The 24,252-nt window shown below is 50.3% G+C and overlaps 1 protein-coding gene across 4 annotated transcripts in view; it reads right to left on the bottom strand.

Moving 5' to 3' along the window:
- LOC138503341 (transcription initiation factor TFIID subunit 12-like) overlaps nt 1-24,252 on the bottom strand; it is a 413,461-nt gene that overhangs the window by 47,097 nt on the left and 342,112 nt on the right. For all 4 annotated transcript variants that reach the window (XM_069622973.1, XM_069622974.1, XM_069622975.1 and 1 more), the window contains one exon: nt 23,552-23,640. In XM_069622973.1, the coding sequence (XP_069479074.1) occupies nt 23,552-23,640 (89 nt within the window). The remainder of the gene's footprint in view (nt 1-23,551; nt 23,641-24,252) is intronic.

Genomic DNA, 24,252 nt, shown 5'->3' with positions numbered 1-24,252 from the left:
ATGGCATTCATATATCACTAGTACACTTTGTAGATTCTGAGGTTTGTAGAAAGAAAAGGTTAAGTAAAGGAAAAAGGTTAAACAGGTTCTCGGAGCATGTGAGCACTTAAATCTTCCAATGAAATCTAGATAAAAACCTTTCCCAGCAAAAATAGTTTAAAACCAATGTATCACCCATGAGCTACAGTAAATATCAAAGTCAAGTGGACTAGAAGAGTCTGCAGGGAGCCAGGAAAGTCCAAGTCCATTGGAGCAGTCTATGGAGCGGAGGCACTTCTTAGATAGTACAGTCTTGCACAAAGTTAGAGAGTTTGTTGACTCACTGCCCATCAGTCTATGTAACCTTCTGCAGGCCTCTACGCGCCTCCGTTACCACAATTAACTGTTATGAGTGCTTGACCACGTGCATATAGACTTATCTATCTCACGTCCATCTTACATATCACAATGTGTAGGCCTACCTGGTCTTACTTTACGCTCATCCAGTTATTTTACATACCACTCGACACTTGGCTTACTCTCACCATTACTATAGACAGACTGGGTGCTAGCAACATTGCTCAGCTGCAATGCACACAACAGAACCTTGTTAGTTGGCGTCTCTATCAACCCCCTATCCTCTCACCACTTACTACCATCTCCAACCACGCCCAGTCTGCGCTTGCACAACTTAGTGCTCACTACCACAATTACTATGCCAGACCTCAATCCATACTTGAACTCACCAGGCCTCTGGTTACAACATTTTGCAGCCAAACAAACGCCTAACCAACCATGCACCACTCCCCTCAGAAATCAGAGACTAGGCTTTAGATTCTGCCACAAAGTCTACCATTCCCACTTACGCACTAATAGCAAACCAGCATCCAACCAGAATCTCCCTACTAATGCGACCCTTGCTATCGACACCACGACTCCGGCTCAAAACATCATCCCAATCATTCATGACAGTAGCCATACCAGTGCCAAAACTCTAACAATCAAAGGTGCCCTAATCAATGCCAGGTCTCTCCCAGCACACGCTCTTGACAATGCCGACTTCATCACAACGGAAAACCTTGACATCCTTGCCATTACGGAAACATGGCTTCATGCTGCCTCTGGCCCTGCCTTGTCCTTGGCTATACCAGACAACTATGCCATTATCAGATGTGACAGGAGTACCAACCAATCCAAAGGTGGCGGCATCGCCATCATTTTCAAAAGCTCCCTTGGGCTTAGACCTATTCCGTACTCGCAAATCCCCTCTGCTGAATGGTTATCAGTCAAACTACCTATTTCGCCTAACCACACGGCTTCTATGCACCTCATTTGCAGGCCATAAGGACCTATCTCCTCCTTCACTGAGATATTTCCACTATCCTTGCTGCTAACACAAAGCCAAATTCACAAATTATATTACTTGGCGATTTCAACCTCGGCCTCCAAGACCCGAATGACACCATACTCCTTGACGTAGCCAACTCCCTAACGGATCTAGGCTTCACTCATCACATCCAGGAACCTACTCATATCAAGGGTAGAACCCTCGACTGGCTAACAGACCTGAACTGCACAATCAAGCCATCGGCAATAACACCATGCTCATGGTCTGACCACCACAAAATAACCTTCACCATCAAAGCCGCCCGCTAAGTACTAAAACAAATATAGCACCTGCCATTCCTACCCGTAACAAGAAGGACATCACTAAGGAGAAACTGCTCCCTTTAATCATGCCCCTTCTTAATAATAGGTCATCTAATTCTGACCCTACAGTACTTGTGGCCACCTACAACCTTACCATCCTGAAAGCGCTAAACACCATTGCCCCACTAAAACTGCGTAAAGTAAAACCACGTCCTCATCTGAACTTGTGGTTCACACCTCATCTCAGAGACCTCCGCAAAGCAAAAAGAAATGCAGAGGCACATTGGGAAAGTATCCCATCCTGTGCTAACAAAAGTTCCCTGATCACTGCATCATCCAACTACAAAGAAGCGATATTCCTCGCAAAAAAAAAAAGATGTCTACAACAATCGCATCCTGCTGCCCGAATCTAATACTAAAGAGCTCTTTAAGATTCTTAAAGAGTTTCATTCGCCCATAGCCCCATTAGACCAGTGCAACACAGATTCTTCCTGGTGCACTAGCATCCAGAAAGCTCTTCTTGATAATGTCTCATCACTACAAACAAAAATCAATATTAAAAAAAATGGAGCTTAGTCCCAGATCCTGCACTCAACTCTGCATTTAACACCACAACTTCATCATATCCTGCCAAACCATTTTGCTTCTCAACACTTTCCACATGGGAAGTCGAGAACATTATTGTTTGTTTATTTATTTGTTTATTTATTTATTTATAATGCGCTCCAGACCCACAGGTTACCGGGCGCAGCAGAAAGTATATGCAAGGCTTACAATGTTACATGAATAAAAATTACAATCGATAAAATTTACAATATTACATAAATGTACACTTACAAGCTTACAAATAAGTGATTACCAGGATAAACTAAGGAGTGCGCAGGAGTATACATGCAATATTAACAGTTCTAGAATAATGAAGGGTAGCTAATAGTACCTATGTACAATAGAGTAGGGCTAAGCCTAGAGTGGAGTCATATTCAGGTGTCTAGACATTGTTAGCATTCATGTGTTTGATGAAGTTCCTTCTGAAGTGTGAGAAAGATTGGTCTGTTGCCGCCGAATAGAGGAGATGTGTTCCCTTTTCTTTATGCCAAGTGCAGCTCTAAGAGCATTATTTTGTAACGTTTGGAGTCTTTGGGTGGTGGCTTTGTTAGCACCGCTGTAGAGGGCATTGCAATAGTCGAGTCGGGAAAGTATTAAGGCTCTCGCTAGGATCAGGCAGCTATTATTGGATAAGGAACAAGTTACTTACCTGTAACTGTTGTTCTCCAGCATGGGTCTGGCATGGATTCACATGCTCATGAATATTCCCCGTCGTCAGGCTGGGAATCCTCGGTAAAGAAAAAACCAGTATCAGTTTCGTTTCTGATCTGTCTTTTGTAGTAATAACCAATCACTGATCTCTGTCTCATGCTGACCACAGCCAATGACTGCCCTCTCCCTAAGCCCCGACTCTGGCAGCCATCCTCAGATTTGGTAGCACGTAAAGTGGCAGTATGACCAAGTGAAGAGCCGCAGAGGGGAAGGCGGGAGGGTTCGCATGTGAATCCATGCCAGACCCATGCTGGAGAACAACAGTTAAAGGTAAATAACTTGTTCCTTCTCCAGCATGGGGTCTGGCATGGATTCACATGCTCATGAATATAAGAATACATAGAAGTACACACATGCACAACTACGGGAGGTGGCAACAGGCTCAACATTAAGCAATACAACAACTCAACATTAAGCATCTCTTACCTCCTCACCAGGCTCACCTTAAGCAAACAGGTTGCGCAACACTGCTTGACCGACCCTGGACTCCTCCCTGGAATCCCGGTCGATGCAGTAGAATTTCGTGAAGGTGTGCGTCGACCTCCACGTAGCCGCCCTGCAGATGTCCAGCAGGGGCACACCAGATAGGAACGCCGTGGTAGCTGCGATCGCTCTGGTGGAATGGGTTCTCGGACGGCCGGGCAGCGGTCGGTTTGCCAACCGGTGACAGTGCATGATGCAGCCGGAGAGCCATCTGGATATGGAAGCCTTCGAGAGAGCCTTCCCCTGATTCACATGTCCAAAATTTACAAAAAGCTGTGATGTCTTCCGGAAGCCTTTCGTGCGGTCCACGTAGAACTTCAGCGCTCTAGCCACATCCAGCGAGTGCAAAGTCCTCTCTGCCGGCGACGAGGGAGACGGGAAGAATATTGGTAGCACCAAGGGCTTGTTAAGGTGAAAATCTGACGGTACCTTGGGCATGAAGGAGGGGTGCGTCCTAAGCACCACCCTCGTGGCATGGAAAGACAAATACGGGGCTTTGCAGGATAGGGCCTGGATCTCTCCCACTCGTCGTGCGGAGGTGATGGCCACCAAGAATGCAGTTTTCCACGACACAAACTTCATCGGTGCAGAGTGCATCGGCTCGAATGGGGCCCCCATGAGCCTGGTCAGCACAACATTAAGTTCCCACGCCGGGGCCTTCACCGGCGGGAACGACCGGAACAGTCCTTTCATAAATTCTTTCACCAGTCAATGGGACCATAGGGACGTCCGTCCAGTGGTCCTGGTATATCTTGAAATCGCCGCTAGATGAATCTTAATAGATGCGTGGGCCAGCCCAGCCTTCGCCAGTGACAGCAGGTACGGCAGCACCCGAGGGGCCGTAATCCGTAGAGGGTTAATCTGCTGCGTCCGGCACCAGACAGAGAACCTCTTCCAATTGTGTCCGTAGCATTTGAGAGTCGAGGACGCCCTGGCCTTTGCAAGAACCTCTCTGCAGTCAGCCGGGATATCATATCCACCAAACTCTAGTGCTGCAGGAGCCAGGCCTGTAAGTTCAGCGACTTCGGGTCGTGGTGAAGAATGGAGCCTCCTTCCCTGGCGAGAAGATCTGCATCCGCCGACAGCTTGACTGGTGGGGACGCTGATAAGTCCAGAAGGTCCGGGAACCAGATCTGCCTCGGCCACGACGGCGCGATGAGGATCATCCTGCACCGGGACCTCTTGAGCTGGTTGATGAGTCGAAGCAGCAACGGCAGCGGAGGGAACGCATACAGGTATAGGCCGTCCCAGGGGAACGAGAACGGATCGCCCATGCTTCTCGGCTGGGGGAACCTGCTGGCGAACCTCTGACACCGAGTTTGTCGCCATCGCAAACAGGTCGATTTGGGGTCTGCCTCATCGTCGGAAGAGTCGATCCACCTGATCCTGGCGCAGTTCCCACTCGTGACACGCGCGCAGCTCCCTGCTGAGCGAGTCGGCGATGGTGTTTCTTTCTCCTGCCAGGTGGAAGGGAACCAGGAACATCCCCTCAGCGACCGCCCAGTGCCACAGATCCTTTGCCTCCTTGGAAAGGGCTGGGGATCTGGTGCCTCCCTGCTTCCGTATGTAAAACATCGTCGTGGTGTTGTCCGTGAAGATCCTTACCACCTTGCCCTTGAGGGACGGGAGGAACCATTTGAGAGCCCAGAACACGGCTCGGAGCTCCAGGATGTTGATGTGCAGGAGCCTCTCCTCTGGGAGCCAGAGGCCTCTTGCATGGAGATCTCCAGTGTGGGCGCCCCAGCCTTCCAGGGAGGCGTCCGTCGTCACCGTCTCCTGGTACGCCGGCGTCTGGAAGACCGTGCCCGCCGAGAGGTGTGCTCGAGTGCCCCACCACTGAATCGCTCGCCGGAACACCTCGTTGAGGGGGATCCTGTCTTCGAAGGAGCCCGTCGCTTGCATCCAACGGGCGTCGAGAAATTCTTGAAGGGGGCGCATCTGTAGTCTGCATAGGTGCACCAGGTTGATGCAGGAGGACATCATCCCTAGGAGGGACTTGATGGACCTCACCCTGGCCACGTCCGTGGCTAACAGGCGCTGCACCTTGCCTAGATGCGACTTCAGGTAATTTATGGCGAAACCCAGGTCTGAGTAGCCGGACGGTGCTCGCAGTGTGTTCGACGGCCAGTTCTCTTGTCCTTGCGCGGATGAGCCAGTCATCCAGGTAGGGGTAGACGTGAATCCCCTGCAGGCGCGGTGCCAGACACTTGGTAAAGACCCGGGGTGCCGACTTCAATCCGAACGGCAGAGCTTTGAATTGGTAGTGGCGTCCCTGGACGACGAACCTGAGAAACTTCCAGTGACTTTTTAGGATGGGAACGTGGAAGTACGCATCCTCTAGGTCCAGCGACGATAGGAAGTCGCCTTCCTCCAGCTGTCCCAACACGTGTTGAAGAGTGACCATCCTGAACTTTTGTGACCTGATGTATTTGTTCAAACGACGAAGGTCCAGGATGGGGCGCCAGCCGCCTGTCTTCTTTCTGACGAGGAAGTACCTTGAGTACACTCCGGAGCCCCGGAGTCTCTTGAGGACGAGCTCGATGGCGCCTTTTCTGAGCATCGCCCGTACTTCCAACACAAGTTGCGGAACAGGATTTTCCTTCCTGGCCACAGGTGGGAAGTGAGGGCACTTCTTCAGGAATTCGATGCTTGGCGGTGTTGGCCTTGCCGCCCTGGCCTCCCCGTCGACGGAGGTGAGATCCTCCCTGCTTGCCGCGGCCTCTGTAGGCCTCCTGAGACGATGAACGTGCCGCTTGGCGGTAGGACGACGAGACACCGCTGGATCCTTTGCAGGCCCCTTGTTTGCCTCCATATCTCCGAAAGGGCCGTTGTTGGGGGGTTCATAGGGCTCGGGCCGTCTCCGTTTTAATGGCTTGGAGTGATTCGTCCACTGTTTTCCCGAACAAATTGTTGCCGTCGAATGGCATGTCCAAAACCCTGGTCTGGACGTCCTGACGAAAATCAGTTGCTCTGAGCCAACCTCGTCGTCGCAGGCAGACTTCGTTGCCCAGTTGGCGAAAACCGGTATCGGCAATGTCCATTGCCACCGTAATGGCGTGGTCCGACGCCATCTCGCCTTCCTGTAGTATTTCCAAGGCCTCAGACCTCTTGTCGTCCGGCAGGAAGTCTAAAATGGGGGCCAGTTTAAACCAAAGCTCCCTGTCGTAACGAGCCACTATAGCAAGGGCGTTGGCCGCTTTGATCGTTGTCGCCGCCGACGATATGACCCGTCGCCCCATGGTGTCCAATTTCTTTCCCTCGCCGTCCGGTGGGGAATTGGATGTTGAAGCTCCTGAGCCTGCCGCCTTCTTCTTCGCCGCCGCCGCCGAGACGACCGAGTCCGGTGTTGGCTGGGCCCTGAGGCACAGGGGGGCTGTGTCGGGGACCCGGTACTTTTTCTCGTACCTGTCCCGTTTGGCCGGTGCTGTGGAAGGGTTCTTCAGTACTGATAGACCCTCGTCCCAGATGTCATCGATTAGGGGTACCGCGATGACAGTCTTCCTCTTGGCCTCCCGGCGCGGATATAGGAAACCTTCCTTCTTCCGTTCTTCTGGGCAGAGCTGGAATAACTCAGATGCCCTGGCGACCATAGCGTGGAACGAGCCAATCTCGTCGGGCGGGGAGGCCCGTGCGACGGGAGATCTATTACGTCGTCGTGCCCACCGCCTCGTCGTCTGCCGGTTCGGGGGAGGAGGAGGCGGGAACCGTAGGTCTTGCATGGGCGAAGGGAGGAGAGGGGTGGATCCTCTGTCGTTTGTTCAGCGGGCTTCCCGACGGACCGTTTCCGAGTCCTCCGGCCTGGGTCGTGGTTATCTCAGAGCATAAGGACTGGATCGCAGACAAGATGGCCGCCGAGCTATCCTGGGGGCCGGGTACCGGTTGAGCCGGAAGAGAGGGCCGCTCTTCCTCGCTCTCGTCGTCCTCCTCGACTATATCCCGGGAATCCTCCTCGCGGGATCGAATCTTCTTGGGGCGTACCCCAAGGTTTCCCACGACCTCAGTCAGTTCTTCCTCCGAAGCCGAGTCCGAGCTCGAGATGGCTACTGCGCCCCCGCCTTTTTTCCATCATGGGGGTCTTGACGATGGGCTGAAAAGATGATTCCCTTCTAGGTAGGGAAACTCTAGTCCCGGAGAAAGCCTCCTTCAGCGGGGTCTCTGCCGGCTTGGCCAGAGTCGCTGCGATCGCCTCGATAGAGGTCTTAGCCTGATGGGAAGTGGTCGTCACTACCTTAGGCGTGCCTTGGGCCTTCTCCTTGTGGGGAGGGTCAACGCCTCGCTCCCCTGCATCCGAGATCTGACGGGGCGTCTCGGCCTCCCTCTTCCCCGCACCAGAGCGTTGGCTCGCGGTTGATGGTGTCGGGGAGGTTGCGCCCTGCCTGGCAACCGAAGAGCCCAACCTTTCGGCGCTCCGGAGCCCGCGGACTCGCTGTGCTTGGCCTGCTTTTGGGACCCCGTCGCCGGGGCGCCCGCACAGGGCTTAAAAGCCCGCTCGGACCCTTTCTTCTCCCCAGCTGAGCCCTTCTCCAACCAGCTGGCGAGACGGGATCGACGGTCCCTCATGGTCCGCTCCGACAGGTTCTTGCAGAACTCACAGTCCTTCTCTACATGCGTCTTATCCCCGTGGAGGCAGTAGAGGCATCTCGAATGTTCGTCTTCCTTAAAAACATTCAGTTTCGAAAAAGCTTGGATCCGGGCGACGAACTCTTGTCCTGGGCCATGTCCAAGTAGGCCGCAAATCTTCTGGAATCCTCCAAGAAGTTGTTTGACGAAATCTTCACCCTTGAGGGGCGTAGGAAAAAATTCCGAAACGGGTCCCCGTTAACGGAATTAGGAACGGTGGAGCTTGAGGCTCGAAACCAAAAAAAGAGAAATCTGAAAAAGCGCGAAACACGCAGAAAAAGCTCGAGAGCTAAGCACGAGGACTCCCAACACTTGAACGTGCGGTAAAAATCGGAGGATGGCTGCCAGAGGCGGGGCTTAGGGAGAGGGCAGTCATTGGCTGTGGTCAGCATGACACAGAGATCAGTGATTGGTTATTACTACGAAAGACAGATCAGAAACGAAACTGATACTGGTTTTTTCTTTACCGAGGATTCCCAGCCTGACGACGGGGAATATTCATGAGCATGTGAATCCATGCCAGACCCCATGCTGGAGAAGAAGGGCTTACCTGCTCTTATCAATTTGCAGGTGTAGGCTGTGGTAGAAGCTGGGGAGTTGACCTGTTTAGTAAAAGACAAGGTAGAATCAAGGTAAAAACTTCCCTCGAGACTTTGATCACATTTCCATCTATGCTGAAAGCAGAGTAGTCCGAGCCCAATTTGTTGATGTTGGCTTGTGTGCCCAAAATTATCAACTCTGTCTTATCATTCAGGCAGAGACCATGGGTTGCCATCCATGCCTGAATGATGAGATACACTCTGTTCACCAATTCTCTGTCCTTACTGTGATCCCCAGAAAGCGGGAGGAGAATCTGTGTATCATCTGCATAGTTAGTGTAGGTGATACCTAGATTATCCAGATCATCGAACAGAGGTTTGGTGAAAATGTTGTATAGAGTAGGGGAGACGCAGGATCCCTGGGGGACACCACATATGATGGGTATGGGGTTTGCTGCTGCCGATGGGGAAAAAACTCTCATAGTTCTCTCACTAAGGAAGGATTCTATCCATCTAATGGCTTGTGTGGAGAAGTGAGCGGCAAAGTCCAAATGTCTGCAGAGGACCTTGTGGTCCACGAGATCGAAGGCCGCTGAGAGGTCAAGTAGGAGGAGGAGGAGAGCTGTCTTACCTTGATCTCTCAGTTCGTCTATTTGGGTCTTTAAATCGATACGGGCAGTTTCCATTCCATGTACTGGGCGGAAGCCAGATTGTCTTAGCTCCTAGTAGCTTATGCAATTCAAGGTGTTTTTGAATCTGCATATAGGCCACTTTGTCCAAGATCTTCAGAAGAAATGGAACTGTGGTAATTGGACGGTAATTAGTGGGGATAAGAGGGTCTAGTGTGTTTTTTGAGCAGCGGGAGCACCCAAGATTGTTTTAGGTTGGCAGGGATGGTGCCTGTGGAAAAGGACGCGTTAACAAGTTTGGATATAAAAGGTGATAAATCTCTGGCAGCGTCTTTTATTAACTGTGCTGGGCAAATGTCACCTTTGCAGTTAGATGGTTTAAGGGTAAGGATGATTTTCTCTAGTCTAGTACTTTTGGTGAAGGAGAATTTACTGGTTTGGGGATTGTGGGTAGCATTAGGTGGTGGCATAGGCAGGTTAGCGAGGTTGAGCGAGTCTTTTTTTTGTTGAATTTTGTTTTGGAGGGTATTTATTTTGTTAGCTAGAGCATGTTGGATATCTGTGCACCAGGTCTGGTCCTTAGTGCAGGTGTCTGGTATGGCAATGGGTGATTCAAGTTCCTTCAGTACAGAGAAGAGTTCCTTCATACTTGAATTGGAGTTGGCAATGCGATTATTGTAGGAGTTCCTCTTTGCCAGGCAAACTTCATTTTTATAATGGCGGGAGATAGATGTTAGGTTAGGCTTATTCTCATCCGTTGGGCATAGTTTCCAATTAGATTCACATTTTCTCTTAGTAAGGCGTAGGGCCTTAAGTTAAGGTGTAAACCATTAATTTAAGTGGGCTTTAGGTTTACTTGTACGCATTTTAAGTGGGGCAATTTTGTCCATAGTCTCAGTCATTATTTTATTATACTTGTGAACTAGAGTACTAGGGTCTAGGTTGTCAGGTAGTGCGTTTAATGTAGGGAGGATGGCCGGTATGACATTGTCTATTGTCATGTTCTTCTTGTTTCTAGTCAGGCACGGTGGTGCCGTGGGAACAACTGTGGGGGATGGTCGGGTGGTGGTTGAAGGACACTAGTGAGTGGTCAGTCCATGGTAAAGGCGAGATAGAAGAGATGGCTGCTGTACAGTTAGAGTCAGCGACCCAATCTAATATTCTACCCCTCGTGTGGGTTGGATTGTTGACTTTTTGGGAGAGTCCTAGGGAATTGATGCCATTGGCAATGGTCAAGGCGTGCACGTCCGCTTGGTCGTTAAATCCTAGGTTAAAGTCACCTAGTACCAGCAGTTGTGAATTGGTTTTAGCATTATTGGTTCGAAGCTTGTGCAGATCCTCTTCAAAGGTCCCAAGCGGGCCTGGAGGTCTGTAGATTAGGTGGATGGTTAAGGATCGAGTATTGTTTGAGGAGTTTGGCAGTGAGGGCTTCACAAGATTGTAAGGTTTGTGTAGGGGCTAGCCTTCACGATAGGTTCGATTTGGAAATAATGGCAATTCCACCTCCGCGGGTACCCTCTCGGTCTTGCCTGCATATGGTGTAGCCGTTAGGGATGGCCAACATGAGTGATGGGCCTGCTGCCTTATGTAGACAGGTCTCAGTTATTGCAATAAAGTGCACATTTTCCTCAGTAATTAGATCCGCTATATCAAGGACATGGGCAACTAATGACCTAGAATTGAGGAGCGCTCCTTTATAAGAGTGATCCTTGGTTTCCGCTTTAAGTTTTGTAAGATTTGGAGTACTTTTAGCACTGGATTTTGTCTTGGCTTTAGATATTTGTGGGTTCATTGAGGCTAGTGTGATGTTGGAGGCATTACATTCCTTATCATTATAGGGTTTCGTCTCTCGTTTTGTAAGAGGGAGGAGTCGTCTAGGTATCTCGTGAAGTTTGTTAAGTCTAGCTCGTAGTTTATGGTTTCTATCGTAGGTGGATCTGGGCTGGGAGGCATAGGCTGATGGTCCTGACATAGGCTGGTGTTTTAGGTTAGTGTCGACAAAAGTGTTGGTAGCTATGTCTGTCGATATGAGTGAGGAGGGTAGTGGTCCACATGGGGGGACCCCTGTATGGCCTATCTGATTACTAGTGACAGGGAGTGTGACAGTGGCCATGATACAGTAGATACTAAGTAGGCTTGACATTATACAGGGCTATCACTTAATTCGGAATGTAGGCGTCGTACAAGGTAGTTGTTTCTGTGGTAGGGTGAGATGACCTAGCTGGTAAGTTAGGCTGTGTGGGCAGCTAGTGAGATTGACAGATAAAACTTTATGTACTAATTCCTATCTGATGAGCGCATTGGGTGGTCACACGACAAGTTCTGGACATGTGCAGGTCTTTATACTATCCACAGTGACATACACAGCGCGATTGCACGTATTCGTGATCAGACTATAATCTATAGTGCTTGCAAACATTCATGATCAGGCGATAATCTGTAGTAGACAGTGGTTGCAGGAGATTTTCAGGTAGTTGAGAGCAGCCTTAAGCTGGACAGCAAACTAGATGGCAAGTAATAACTGGATAGGTCGGCAGTATAGTCACACGGCACACAGGTTAGATACAGTTATCCAACAGCAGGTGAGTAGCAGGCTAATGCAACAACAGGCTAGATGCAGCTATCAGGCAAAGGTAAGTAACAGGCTAATGCAGGATTCAATTAGCAATTGGGTAAATGCAGGTGACTGGCAATAGGCAGTTTCAATAAGCAACACAATTTTATAGCTGTACACAATAATAACTTTGTACAATAGGTGGAGGGCTAGCTAGGCTGCTTCTACGTATCACACATGTGATGGGTTCATTATGCAATCACATATACAAGTCGGGTCAGAATAAGGCATTTGTTAGTTACTGTATATATTTGACTACCGAACTGGTGAGGTAAGGAGCCATGAGACAGGGTAGAGCATACAAGCTAAGTAAGAGCAATTTATGTAACGCTCACATGACAGGTCAGAGATTTAGCAGTGACATTGTTGGCGATACTCACGCATGATAGTGTTAACCTTTGCTGCGACAATGCTGAAAGGTTAAGGGTCGGCGTAGGCATAAGTTCATGATGGTCTGTTATATGCTCACATGAGCAAACAGGGAGCAAACAGGGGCCTTAGTATGGGCCTTTGTGTGGCCGCCGGCGCTTCCGCCTACTGGCGGATGTAGGCAATTGAAAAGGCCGCCAGTTGCCTGGATACGAGGCAACAGCCTCGGTTTGGTGCCGTACTGCGCCTGGCATTAGGAGGTCAGGCAAGATGGGTCAGGCACTGCAGGAACGATGATGCCTGCCCGATGGCATCTGATTTTTAAATTATTCTTGATGCCGGCAAGGTGAAGATGGGGTATCTGTCTCTTACCGCAGGGATGGCTCGGCGGGGGCTTTCATACGGCTGGGTGCCGTGGATGGCGGTGACCGAAGCACGTGGAGTGCTCCTGCAGCTGGTTGGGAGCTGCTGCAGGGGAGGAAGGACTCCCCTCAAACCTTCTAATTGTCAAGGTGACTCTTGCCCAGCACCTATCATTAAAGAGGCGGCCCACGAGCTTGCCCCCTTTAACACTGCCCTCATGAACGCTTCCTTCAAACCTGGGATTGTACCAGACAACCTCAAGGATGCTTGGGTTATCCCTCTAATCAAAAAACCTACCCTTGATCCAAGTAACCCGGCCAATTATAGACCCATTAACACGGTGCCCTTCCTCCTAAACATTTTGGACAGGGCAGCACATCTACAAATTTAGGCTTACCTTGAATCCAACAAACTTCTTTGTCTCCGTCAATCGGGCTTTCGCCCTAGACACGGAACAGAAACTGCCCTTATTGACTTAAAAACACAAATTGAGGATAAAAACACAAATTGAGGATTTAAAAAGATAAAAAGGTAAGCTGGCCCTACTTCTACTGCTTGACCTATTGGCAGCTTTGGATTTGGTCAACCACCAAATCTTATGCCAACATCTTAAAACTGCTGCCCACTTCTCAGATGCAGCCACCTCCTGGATCGGATCATTCTTGGCAAACAGAACTATGCGTGTCTTCTCACCGACCGCTTCTGCTGAACCATCACCAGTCCTGTGTGGGGTCCCAAAAGGCTCTTGTGTCTCCCCAACACTATACAATGTATTTACAAAGCCCCTTTTTGATATTCTTGACTATCTGGGTGTCACCTATACCAATTATGCGGATGACACCCAGATACTCATCCCTATCACGGGCAACCATGCTATTGACTCCAAAGCACTTAATGTTTAGTCGGTCATCCAGGCTTGGATTGCACATCATGGACTGTGTCTAAATGATGAAAAGACAGAGCCGCTCATTTTAGGCTCACACACTAGACTCAGTAAACTGGAACTCTCCTTCAAATCCTTCATTATTCATGGGAATACCATTAACATTTGTAATGACACCAAAATATTAGGTATCTACCTTGATTCCACCCTGTCACTCACAAGACAAGCAAATGCTGTGGTATCAGCATCGGCCTACACATGTAAGCTTATAACAGCTTGTAGCCTGTTCTTAACGGCCCCCAACTGTATCATCCTTGCCAGAACACTTGTCATGGCAAAAATCGACTATTGGAATGCCCTATATCTAGGTACCAGCCAAAGAAACATCAACAAGCTCCAAGTCACCCAGAACAATGCTATAAGGGCGGCCCTTAACATCCCTAGGAAATCTCTCATTTCTGACACGCGGCAAAGTCTACACTGGCTCCCTGTTGCCTCAAGAATATCACTCGAAACTCTTGCGTTGACGCATAAAATCCCAAGCTAACCAGGCACCTATCTATCTTGCCAACCGCTTCACTGCACACATTCCTAACAGACCTTTAAGATCTGCACAAGCCCACTTACTGGTAATACCTAGATTCAAGCTCCAAAAGGCTGGTGGATCCAGCTTCCCTGTCCTTGCCGCCAAACTCTGGAACACATTACCTCTTACACTCAGAGCCGAACCATCCTACTTCGCATTTAAGAATAAAGTCAAATCCTGGCTCATCGAGCAGGACCACACTACGTCGCTTATGTAAACTTGCTGCACCTTCATAATCACCTCTCCTTACTTCTTGGTAAATACACTTGCCCACATTAGCAACTGAGCCTCCTTAGCTTATATGTTACCCACTTCAGCTATACTGTCTTGTTGTAAATTTGTTTTCACTGTTGCATTTTGCGTTTCTTGTAAATTCACGGCTATTGTATGTACCTTTCCTTTGATACCCTCCCTGTAACTACTGTGCCTTTCCTAAGAAATGCGCCCAGATGCCCGCGGGCCAGGTGCGCAATACAAAATAAATAAATACAAATACAAGAAAAATCACTGTAGGGTCATAAGCTGTTACACTCCTGAAGGGTAGAGCTGAAATCAACTCTAGAAAAGTAGCTACTGCAAGTCTCAACTGAGAAGAGCAAAGCTAAAGACACTGAGGTAAGTACCCCAAGTCGGAACAGTACCTTTAGTTAGAAGAGTGGTCCTGCTGGCTTCTGTCTGGTTGCAATGATGCAGATCCTGGGTTCCTGGGCCTCAGTCGTGGGAACAAGAGGGAGGATGTCTGCAGGTCTCCTGCGGCAGCAATTCGGAGGTTGGCTGCAACTATGGGCTCTTTTAAGATCAGCAGCACTTCGTGGTTTCAGCGCTCGGTAAACAGCACCACTGCGGATCTTGGACACTGGTTGGGCTTCCTTCACTCTAGCTCTGGTCGTCCTGCTTCTGAAGGGTCCTTCGGAGACTCCTGGAGCTTCTGGCCGGCTTACAGACGTTGCACTAGACTACGGATTTCTCCACCCCTGGCACTCTGTCCCTACAGCAGCAAAGAAGTACAGACAGTCAGGGAAGGTGGTCCAGTGGAGTTCGTCTCTGGGTTAGTTGGTCCCACTAACCCAAGGGAAGTTGTTGTACATTCCGGAGCTTCTCTTGTCGATTAGAAAAATGAGTTTCAGCACAGCAGCAGGGCTTTCACGGTTTCTTCGTTGGGTGCTCTTCCCAGTGGTCGACTCAGTCTTCAGTCCCAAAACCCTCACCTTTTAAGCAGGTTTCTCCCATTCATGCACAGCCTATGACAGCCAGCCAGCCAGCCAGCCAATCTGGGCTGGGTGCATTCAGGCATTCTTTTTTTTTTTTTTTAATTATTTATTTTCAACAGGCAGGATAAAACATTACAACGTATGATCAATCACGACAAATGGCATAAAGGAGCTACAGAAGGTTGCTCTTCCCTCCCCTCCACCGGGTCCTAGTATTCTTCTTCCTGTCCCCGCTGGGAGTTATCGTTCCGTAAAGTTCTCCTGGCTAGTTGGGGCTTGTATGTTAGGGCTGGATACTTCTGATCAAAGTCTAGGATTGGGCCCCAGATGTTCTCAAAGCGATGTAGGTGGCCTGCCCCGGCAGCCGTCACCTTCTCTGCGATTAAGATGTCCCAGATTTTTGCCCACCAAAAAGGCATTAGCGGTCCCTCTGCGGTTTTCCAAGTGCGAGCTATTACGTTTCTGCCCGCCAGTAGGCATTGGGATAGTAGTTTGGCCATAGGGCCAGATCTAGGGTAGATCCCGGGGACTGGGGCTCCCAGGAGGATGGGTTCGGGTTCCAGGGGAAGTCGTACCTGAGTGATGTCTGTGATTGTTGCTAGGCATTGTTTCCAAAAGGTTTGGGCCCCCGGGCAGGACCACCACATATGAAAGAAAGTCCCTACTTGGCCGCATTGCCTCCAACAGTTCGGGTTGAGTGTGGGGTTCATATGGTGTAGTCTTAGGGGAGAATAATACCATCGAAGGAGGATTTTGTAGGCGCCTTCTCTGTTCGTAATGCAAGATGAAGAAGTGTGAGCCCGCGACCAAATGTCAACCCATAGCTGGTCTTCGATTGGGCGGCCTAGGTCTGCCTCCCATTGGGCCATGTACCGGGTTTTGGAGATTAAGAAGTCATTTTGGAGGCGTTTGTATAGGGTGGAGATGCTCCCTCTGGTTGGGAGGTCATTTAGGGTCAGTTCAATGGCCGTGGGAGGGCGGGTGGCGGCTTGGCGGGTCTGTGGATGGGAGCACCAGTGGCGCAGCTGAATGTACGTGAATCTGTCCTGTTCCTGCAGTTGGAAGAGTTCTTTACATCGTCTAAAGGTGCAGGGCTGCCCCCCTTCAAAAAGTTGTCCCAGGGTCTCCAGGCCTCCCGCTATCCAGGATCTGAAGTTCCTAGTGGACCAGCCAGGTGAAAAGGCCGGGTTCAGGAACACCGGTGAGGAGGGGCTAAGTCCCACTGGGGTTTTCTTTTGTTTCAGCGCTTTATCCCAGGTAGCAATAGTATGTTTGGTGGACCTCAGGAGGTTCTGCCATTGGCGGCGCTCGGAGGGATTGATATGTGGGAGAAAACGTAGCGGGAGCTGCAGTTGTGCCTGTTCGAGGTCCACCCATCTTGGGCGGTTGGTAAGTGTCTGCCATGTTCTGATGCAGGCGAGTTGGGCCGCCATCTGATATTTTTGTAGGTCTGGAACTCCGAGGCCCCCTAGTCTAGCATTGCCCAGCATCGTGGTCTTAGGGATCCTGGGTTTCCTCCCTTTCCAAATAAATCGTGACATTTTCTTTTGTAGATTTTGAAGGGCCGGTGCCGGGATTGGTACTGGAAGCGAAGAGCAGGCATACAGGAACCTTGGTAGCAAGTTCATTTTACAGGCCGTGATACGACCCATCAGTGAGATTTCTTGCGCTGCCCACCGTTTTAAGTCCGTCTCGAGGTCCGTGAACAGTGGGAGAAAGTTTGCCCGATAGACTTCTCCCGGGTCAGCTGGAATCTGGACACCCAGATAACTGATGCTCTTAGTTGTCCATTGTATCGGACATAGTGGGGCCAGAGCCTCCCGGACCTCTTGGGGAAGGGCCACCCCCATGGCAGCTGACTTCCGGAAGTTGATGGCAAAGCCGGTGACCTTTCCATAGCTCTCAATCTCAGCTAGGGCCTGAGGGAGGGAGGTGCGAGGTTCTGTGATGGTTAGTAAGACGTCGTCTGCATATAGGGCTAGTTTATGGTGTGTTGTGTTTGATTGGAAGCCCTTGATCTCCGGGTTTCGCCTGATCCGTTGGGCGAATGGTTCCATGATTAATGCAAAGAGCAGTGGCGATAGCGGGCAGCCCTGTCTGGTTCCGCAGGTCAGGTCAATGGGGGGAGAGAGAATGCCATTGACCCTGAGAGAAGTCTTGGGCGCAGAATAGTTAGCCAAAGTCATGGCGCAAAACTCCGGGCCAAAGCCAAAGGCCTCGAGAGTAAGCCTCATGAAGTTCCAGTCCACTTTGTCAAAGGCCTTAATTGCATCCAGGGCCAGAAGCACCAGCTCTCGGGAGTCTCGGGAGGCAAGTTCCACCAGGTTCAAAGCTCTACGAATATTATCCGCGGTAGAGCGGTGTGTGATGAAGCCACTCTGGTCGGCGTCAATTATCTCTGGCAGGATCCGGGACAGGCGGGTTGCTAGAATTTTGGAGTATATGTTGGCATCTATATTGAGCAGAGCAATCGGTCTGTAGGACGCCGGATTTTTCGGGTCGCCGCCAGGTTTGGGCAGCAAGACTGTGATTGATTCTTGCATTGACGGGGTTATAGTGCCTGTGGTTCTGAATGAGTTGAAGAGCTGTACCAGGGGTGGGAGGAGTTGGGGTTTGAAGACTTTATAGAACTTTGCCGTGTAGCCATCCGGGCCAGGGGCTCGAGACTTAAGGGATTTTATTGCCTCATCGACTTCTTCGCCGGTGATTGGGGCTTCCAGTGAGTCCCGGGCTGCGTTCTCCAGTCGGGGGAGCGCCGCCCTTTGCAAGTATTCCCTTTGTTCTTTGACGTTCCGAGGCGGGGCGGTCATTACCTGGGTCAGGTGGGTCGATGCGATTTGAAGCTTGTCGTGATCTGAATATTGAGTCTTGCCCTGCTGATCTCGTAGGCCCACGATTGTGTTATTTCTTCTTATCTTGGCAAGTTTAGCCACCAGTAGTTTGTTTGCTTTATTATTTTTGGCATAATAGAACTGTTTGGCTTTCGTCATTTGATGGGCGGTGTATTCAGCATAGTGGGCTTCAATTTTCTTTCTTGCTATTCGAAGAGCCCGCTGCGTTTTAGGGGTCCAGCCCTTCTCCTTATGGGTCTTTTCTGCCTTCTCCAGTTCTTCTTCGAGGCCCTGACAAATTTGTTGTTTGTGTCTATGATAGGCTGCCCCTTTGGCAATCAGTTCTCCCCGCACCACTGCCTTCATTGCATCCCAGGTGTTGGCTAGGGAGGTATCTCCGCTAGGGTTTTCCTTAAAAAAAGTTGTCGATCGTGGTTGCGATTGCGTCTCTGAGTGGCATCTCGTTAAGGATGGGGTCATATAGGGTCCATCTGCGCCGCTGGGGATCAGGAGGTCCCTGGACTTGGATTTCCAAGGTTACCGGGGCGTGGTCGGATAGGATTCTGGAGCCTATGGTCACCTCCTCAGTGAAGGCGAAGATTTGCGGGGATATTAAAAGAAGATCTATCCTGGAGAATGTCCGGTGAACATAAGAATAGAAGGAGAAGTCTTTTTCAGACGGATGGAGCGCCCTCCATGAGTCCACCACCTCTAGAGTCCTGAATAATCGCAGGAGAGCTAAGGCCGTGGTGTAGTCTCCGGCGGAGGGTGGGTGCGATTTGTCCTTTACGGGGTCCGGGACCCCATTAAAGTCCCCACCGATCACTATCCGGCCCTCCAGAAAGGGGGAAAGAGTAGTGGTTAGTGAATCATAGAAGGGCGCTTGGCCCGAGTTCGGCGCGTATACGGAGACCAGGGAGAATAGCTGTCCCGCTAGCAGGCATTTCACTGCAATGTAACGTCCTTCCGGGCAGCTTATGGTGTCCAGAATCTGGGGACTCAGCCCCCTCCGGAACAGGATTGCTGTGCCACCTCGCCTGGAGTTGCCGGATGCGAAGAGTTGCTTTGGAAAGTCGCGAGAGTGTAGGCGGCTGAAGTCTGCCGGTAGGAGGTGAGTTTCCTGTAGCATGGCCACAGCGGCGGTATCATTCTGGAGTTTTTGTAGAATTGATTTGCGTTTAGCCGGTGAGTTCAGTCCCTTGACGTTTAGAGAGACAAACTTCCAGGTTTGCTGTTCCGGAGCGGGACCTGGGGTCGCAGCTGAGGCTTGTGGGAGGGGGGGAGCTACTGAGGAATCAGCCATTATGTCGTGGAAGATATGACCATCTGTTATCCTGCTTCTGGGGTTTTTGCTCGGACCGCCAACGGGAAGTCCGAGATTTAACTGGGGATGGGGGACCCATTAAGGGGTTGGGCCCTCCCCTGGCCAACGGGGCCGTGTAACGGAGAATAGCCAACATGGCTGAAAGTATGAGTGAGATGCTCCAAGGACTCATAGATGGAATGTACCTTGAAGCTGGGCATGGGCCGTGGGAGGGGCCCGCTGCATCGGGGATGGAATTTATCTGCGTTTTCAAGAGTGGTGGTCGGCTCCGCCGAGCTGGGTCATAGGGGTCGGAAGAGTCCCTTGTGGGGTCGTTCCAGGTTATCTTCTCTTCCTAAATCTCGGAACCCTCGACCATGTATTTTGTTTGGACCTAGGGGAGGCTATGAGGTCCGAGTCAGTCACCGCTTCGGTGGCCTGTGGGGGCGAGGAGTTAGCCGGGACCGGGTGCAGTATACTTCCAGCGTCGTCTAGATGATTGATCCTGCGTATGGTACCCTTATAGGAGAATTGCAAGGCTGTAGGAAAAAGCCATTTGTAGCGAATTTTTTGGGCTTGAAGGAAGGTGGTTAGTGGGCGAAGGGCTCGCCTTTTCTGGAGGGTCAGCGGAGATAGGTCTTGATAGATCTGAAGAGGAATCCCTTGGAAGGTGATTTCGTTCTCGGAGCGACTTATTGCTGATATGGCTTCCTTCGTTGTAAAGAAATGCACCCTGGTGATCACATCAGGAGGGCCGTCTGACTCCACTCCACGGCGGGGGTTCAGTCTGTGAGTGCGATCCAGTAGCAGTAGTGAGTCCTCCATATCTGGGAGGAGAGATTGAAAGAAGAGGCCCACGTATCCGGCAAGCTCTTGGTCTGGGACTGACATAGGAACCCCCCTGATGCGGAGGTTGTTGCGCCGGGCTCTGTTCTCCAAGTTTTCCTGCTTATACTCCAGGATTTCGCATTTGTCCTGCAAAAGCCCCACGGCGCGCTGGATCTCAGTCAGGGAGGAGGCGTGGTCCTGGGCTCGATCCTCAATCTCTCCCACTCTCTGTTCCATCTCTGAGACCCTTTTATCAGTATTCTCCAGCTTGGCGGTAAGCTCAGACATACATGATCGAAATTCGGTTTTAATGTCAGCCATGAACTCACGGATGTCCTCCTTAGTTGCTAACGGTCCCTTGTTGTCCAGGGATTCTCGTGAGGCGGAGGGAAGAGAGTCCAGTTTCTTTGCTTTGTCGGAAGACATTAGCATTGTTGCTATGTCTGAGGATTTGGTGGATTTCGGTTGCCTGGACATAGTGTGGCCCAGCAAGAGTGGGTCAAAGGCCACTGGCGATTCAGGCGTAATAATGGCGATGGCTTGAGAGTAGCCTGAGTCACTCAGGGGCTGGGATGCGTGTTCCGATGTTTTGGTTGCACGCGGGAGATTTCAGTGCGAAGGGGAGGAGAGTTGCAGTGTTGTCCCGGACTCTCTGGTACCAAGTTGGGTAGAGGGGATGGCGAACGTGGGCCGGGGCGCCCCAGGAAGCAACAGGGGAACAGGCGGGGGCAGTTTGGGTGCCGGAGCACGCCAGTCCAAGGTGGGCTCTCGGAGTGGAGGGCGCGGATCCAGATCGCCAGGGGTGCCAGCAAGATTCCTGGTGATAGTGGTGGCAGTAGAGGGGTTTAATTCTCAGAGTGCAGCAGAACGTGGCGCCGCTGACCAGAACCATGAGCCAGGAGGTCCGCTTTCGCAGGGGGTGCAGAGACTGGAGGCGATGTAGTGTCGCAGTCACCCCACAGTTGGAGGGAGAGTTGAAGTGCTTGATCCGTGCTGCCCCCTCGAGGACTCTCCGGTCTCAGCCCCCTCCTCTGGAGTGGAGGCGGGGGGGTGTAGCGGAGGCCGAGAACGGTGGGGGACCGCCGCTGCGTGTTGAGGCGTGCCCCCGGTGCGTTTGGGGCGGATGCAGGGACCTCTCTTCCTGGGGTCGTCCGGGACAGGGGCGAAAGCAGAGAAGGCCCGGGGCCCGAGGCACCTACCTCGCCCTCCGCCGCCCGGAATATCAGCTGGATCGCCGGAGTGCGGTCTGGGTCCCTCCGGTCATGTGGGGCGGGAGGTTTCTGGGTCCAGAACAGCTCGGGAGTTCATAGGAGGAGCTCCGAGTTCCCGGGTCCCGTCCGCCATCTTGGATTATGTGGCGGAGGGGCCGCGAGGTAAAAGCGGTCCGATTATCTCCATGTCGGCAAATCTGGGTCCTAGCAGCTCAGCGGCGGGGCTCTGGACCTTCGCACGTCCCCTCACCGAGTCGGGTCCGAAAACGCTGCCTGGGAGCCTTCGAAAGCTGAGATGCAGCGGGCGTCCCACGGAGGCCATCAAGGAGGCGACTGCATAGTCCGCGCTCCAGGCCACGCCCCCGCATTCAGGCATTCTTAAAGACAAAGGACAGGGGAGTTTCGGGAACCTCCCTCACTTCCTGCCCTTCCAGACACACTGGGGCCAGAGCCGGGTTTCAGTACTGAAGCCTGCCAAAGGCAAAACGAACAAAGGGCTCAAACCTGGCTTGGCGCGCAGAATAAAACCCAAGAAAGACCTCACAAACAGAAAATGGTGAAAAAAGAAGAGGATTCAGCCTGCGGTAGAAAAGCACAATGGTAGGAAAATTCAATCACTGCCACGAGCGATTTAAAGTAGTGAGGGTAACATAAAAAATGTTACATGAGTAAGTAGAAAAAGAGGCTACTAAGTAACCCCCCAGCATTCCACATAAGATGTGTGTGCTGGACCTACAAAGAGAAAAGGTAAGTAAAGTCAATTTCACTTTACTATTCTTGGGAACAATAGTAAACGCAAGAGAAGGTATTTAAACCTTATGAGAAAGCTAAAGGATTTCTCTGCGACACTGTACGGAAGGTGCAGTGTGTCACCATACAAAAAGTAGATGCCTATGGAGTTTGCGAGACTCCAAAAACAAAGGAAACACACAAACTAAATCAGGTCAAAAAACACATGAGAGTGAGAAAAAGGGCTCACTCACTCCAGGGTTAAAGTTAAAAAGTCCTAAAGTCCAGCAAAAGAGCTGGGGGGTCTCGAAGGTCAAAGGGAATTAGCACAGAAATGAGAATTCTCCCTAACCGCTGTCTGGCTGGCCATTTAGGACAGCCCGCCTCCCCGCAACCCATCAAGCCCCACCCCCACCCCATTGGTGCTTGGTTCCCTTCAGGCTAGGTGAAAGACAAAAGGCTGCAGAGTTTTGGACTCCTCCCTCACTTCCTGCCTTCTCAGACACTCTGGAGACTTGGCAGGGAATACAAAGGAAACCCGCCGAAGACAACACTTCCACTGAGGCTGTTCCTGCCTGGAATGGCAGGGGAAGACCGCTGAAACAAGCAAACGAGAAAGTGCAAAAAAAAAGGAGCCCACCATTCTTGCAGAAAGGTGGCCCTTCTGTGAATTACCAAGGCCGATTTACCAGCATGTGAGTAAGGAGACTAAAAAGTCACTAAGATAAAACCACTGCCACCAGCCATTCAGGCAAACTTACAATTGTAACAGTAATGTTACCAGGTAACTAAGAAAGGGGAAACATTGTATGCCCCACCCAGCTCTCCACATAAGGTTGGGTGTGCTGGCTCACTATAATTAATGTAAAAGGGGTGAGGGATCCCACTTTAATTCTTGGGAACAGTAGTTCACCCAAGAAATAAGAATGAAAAGGAAGCCACTGCATTTAAAATGCAGTGTCGTCCCATAGTGGATTACAGTCAGTCCAAAGTTCTAGGAAACTAACTCCAAACATACACTATGGAGAGCCATAAAAAGGTCACCCATAAAAAGAGTTAGACTAGGTGAGAAGGGGAAAAAGATTCCCACTCACCCAGGGAAAAGGGAAAATAATTACCAAGTCCAAGCTAAAGGTTCGGGGGTTGACAGAGGTCAGGATGATTTATCATAATTATGAAAATCTTACCCAACAGCTCTTGCAGTCTTTCACAAACATACCTCAATGTGGAGAGGAAAGTGTAACCAATGGTGTAGATGCCAACTCCGAAGCGCTCTACCAAAAGATCAAGATACATTGAAGCCCCGATAATGTTGGGCATTACGGCATTAAACACACCCCAAATTACCAGGGACCACACAAAGAAGTGGATGCTTAGTGCAATGTCTGTCAAATACAATACTTCACCTGTTTGTGAGCCTCTGTTGTGCACGCTTTCTTGTAGGGTCGGATTTCTTCTGACCCAAACCCTGGGATCCACATATTCCACTGTCGCTCTAGGTTTCCAAACAACAAATAAATAAGTGAGGCCATCACAGATTAACCTGATAAACAACAAATGAATATGACATTCGTAACCACACAAGGGGTGTAAAAATACAAAAATTAAATAAAAAAAATAAAAACATTAACCCGTTGTCTGGTTGTGATTACAATCAGAAATATACTTTCTGGTGAAAATAACCCAAATCCCTGCCCTTAGCTGCCTACCTACTCCCTTTTGTATTATTTATGGAGGGTACAGAGCTCTGAATATAAATAGATGAAAACAAACCGTATACCGTCATTTCATCGCCGCACTTTTCATCGCGGGGTTTTTTGCCGTTTTTTTCCCCCGAAGAAAAATAGTCGCATTTTTTTGGGGGGTTAAAAATAATAAATAATTTTTGTGTGGGTGTAAGGGGATATAAAAATAAAGGGGAGGCGGGTATTTGGTGGGGTAACCCCCCCCAAAAAAAAAACATTTTTTCAAAAAAAATTCCGCGCCAAAAAACCATGCGATGAAAAGTCTGGCGATGAAATCACATAGAACCAAAACAAACAGTATCCAAGGCAGTGCCTTATAAAAGAACTTGTGAAACAGACTTAACCGAGTGTTGTATAAGTTG

The sequence above is a fragment of the Ambystoma mexicanum genome, chromosome 11 (assembly GCF_040938575.1).
Source record: "Ambystoma mexicanum isolate Mex_15411 chromosome 11, UKY_AmexF1_1, whole genome shotgun sequence".
Lineage (NCBI taxonomy): Eukaryota > Metazoa > Chordata > Amphibia > Caudata > Ambystomatidae > Ambystoma > Ambystoma mexicanum.
The sequence above is the reverse complement of the archived record's forward strand: the minus strand, read 5'-3'. Positions and strand labels throughout refer to the sequence as shown.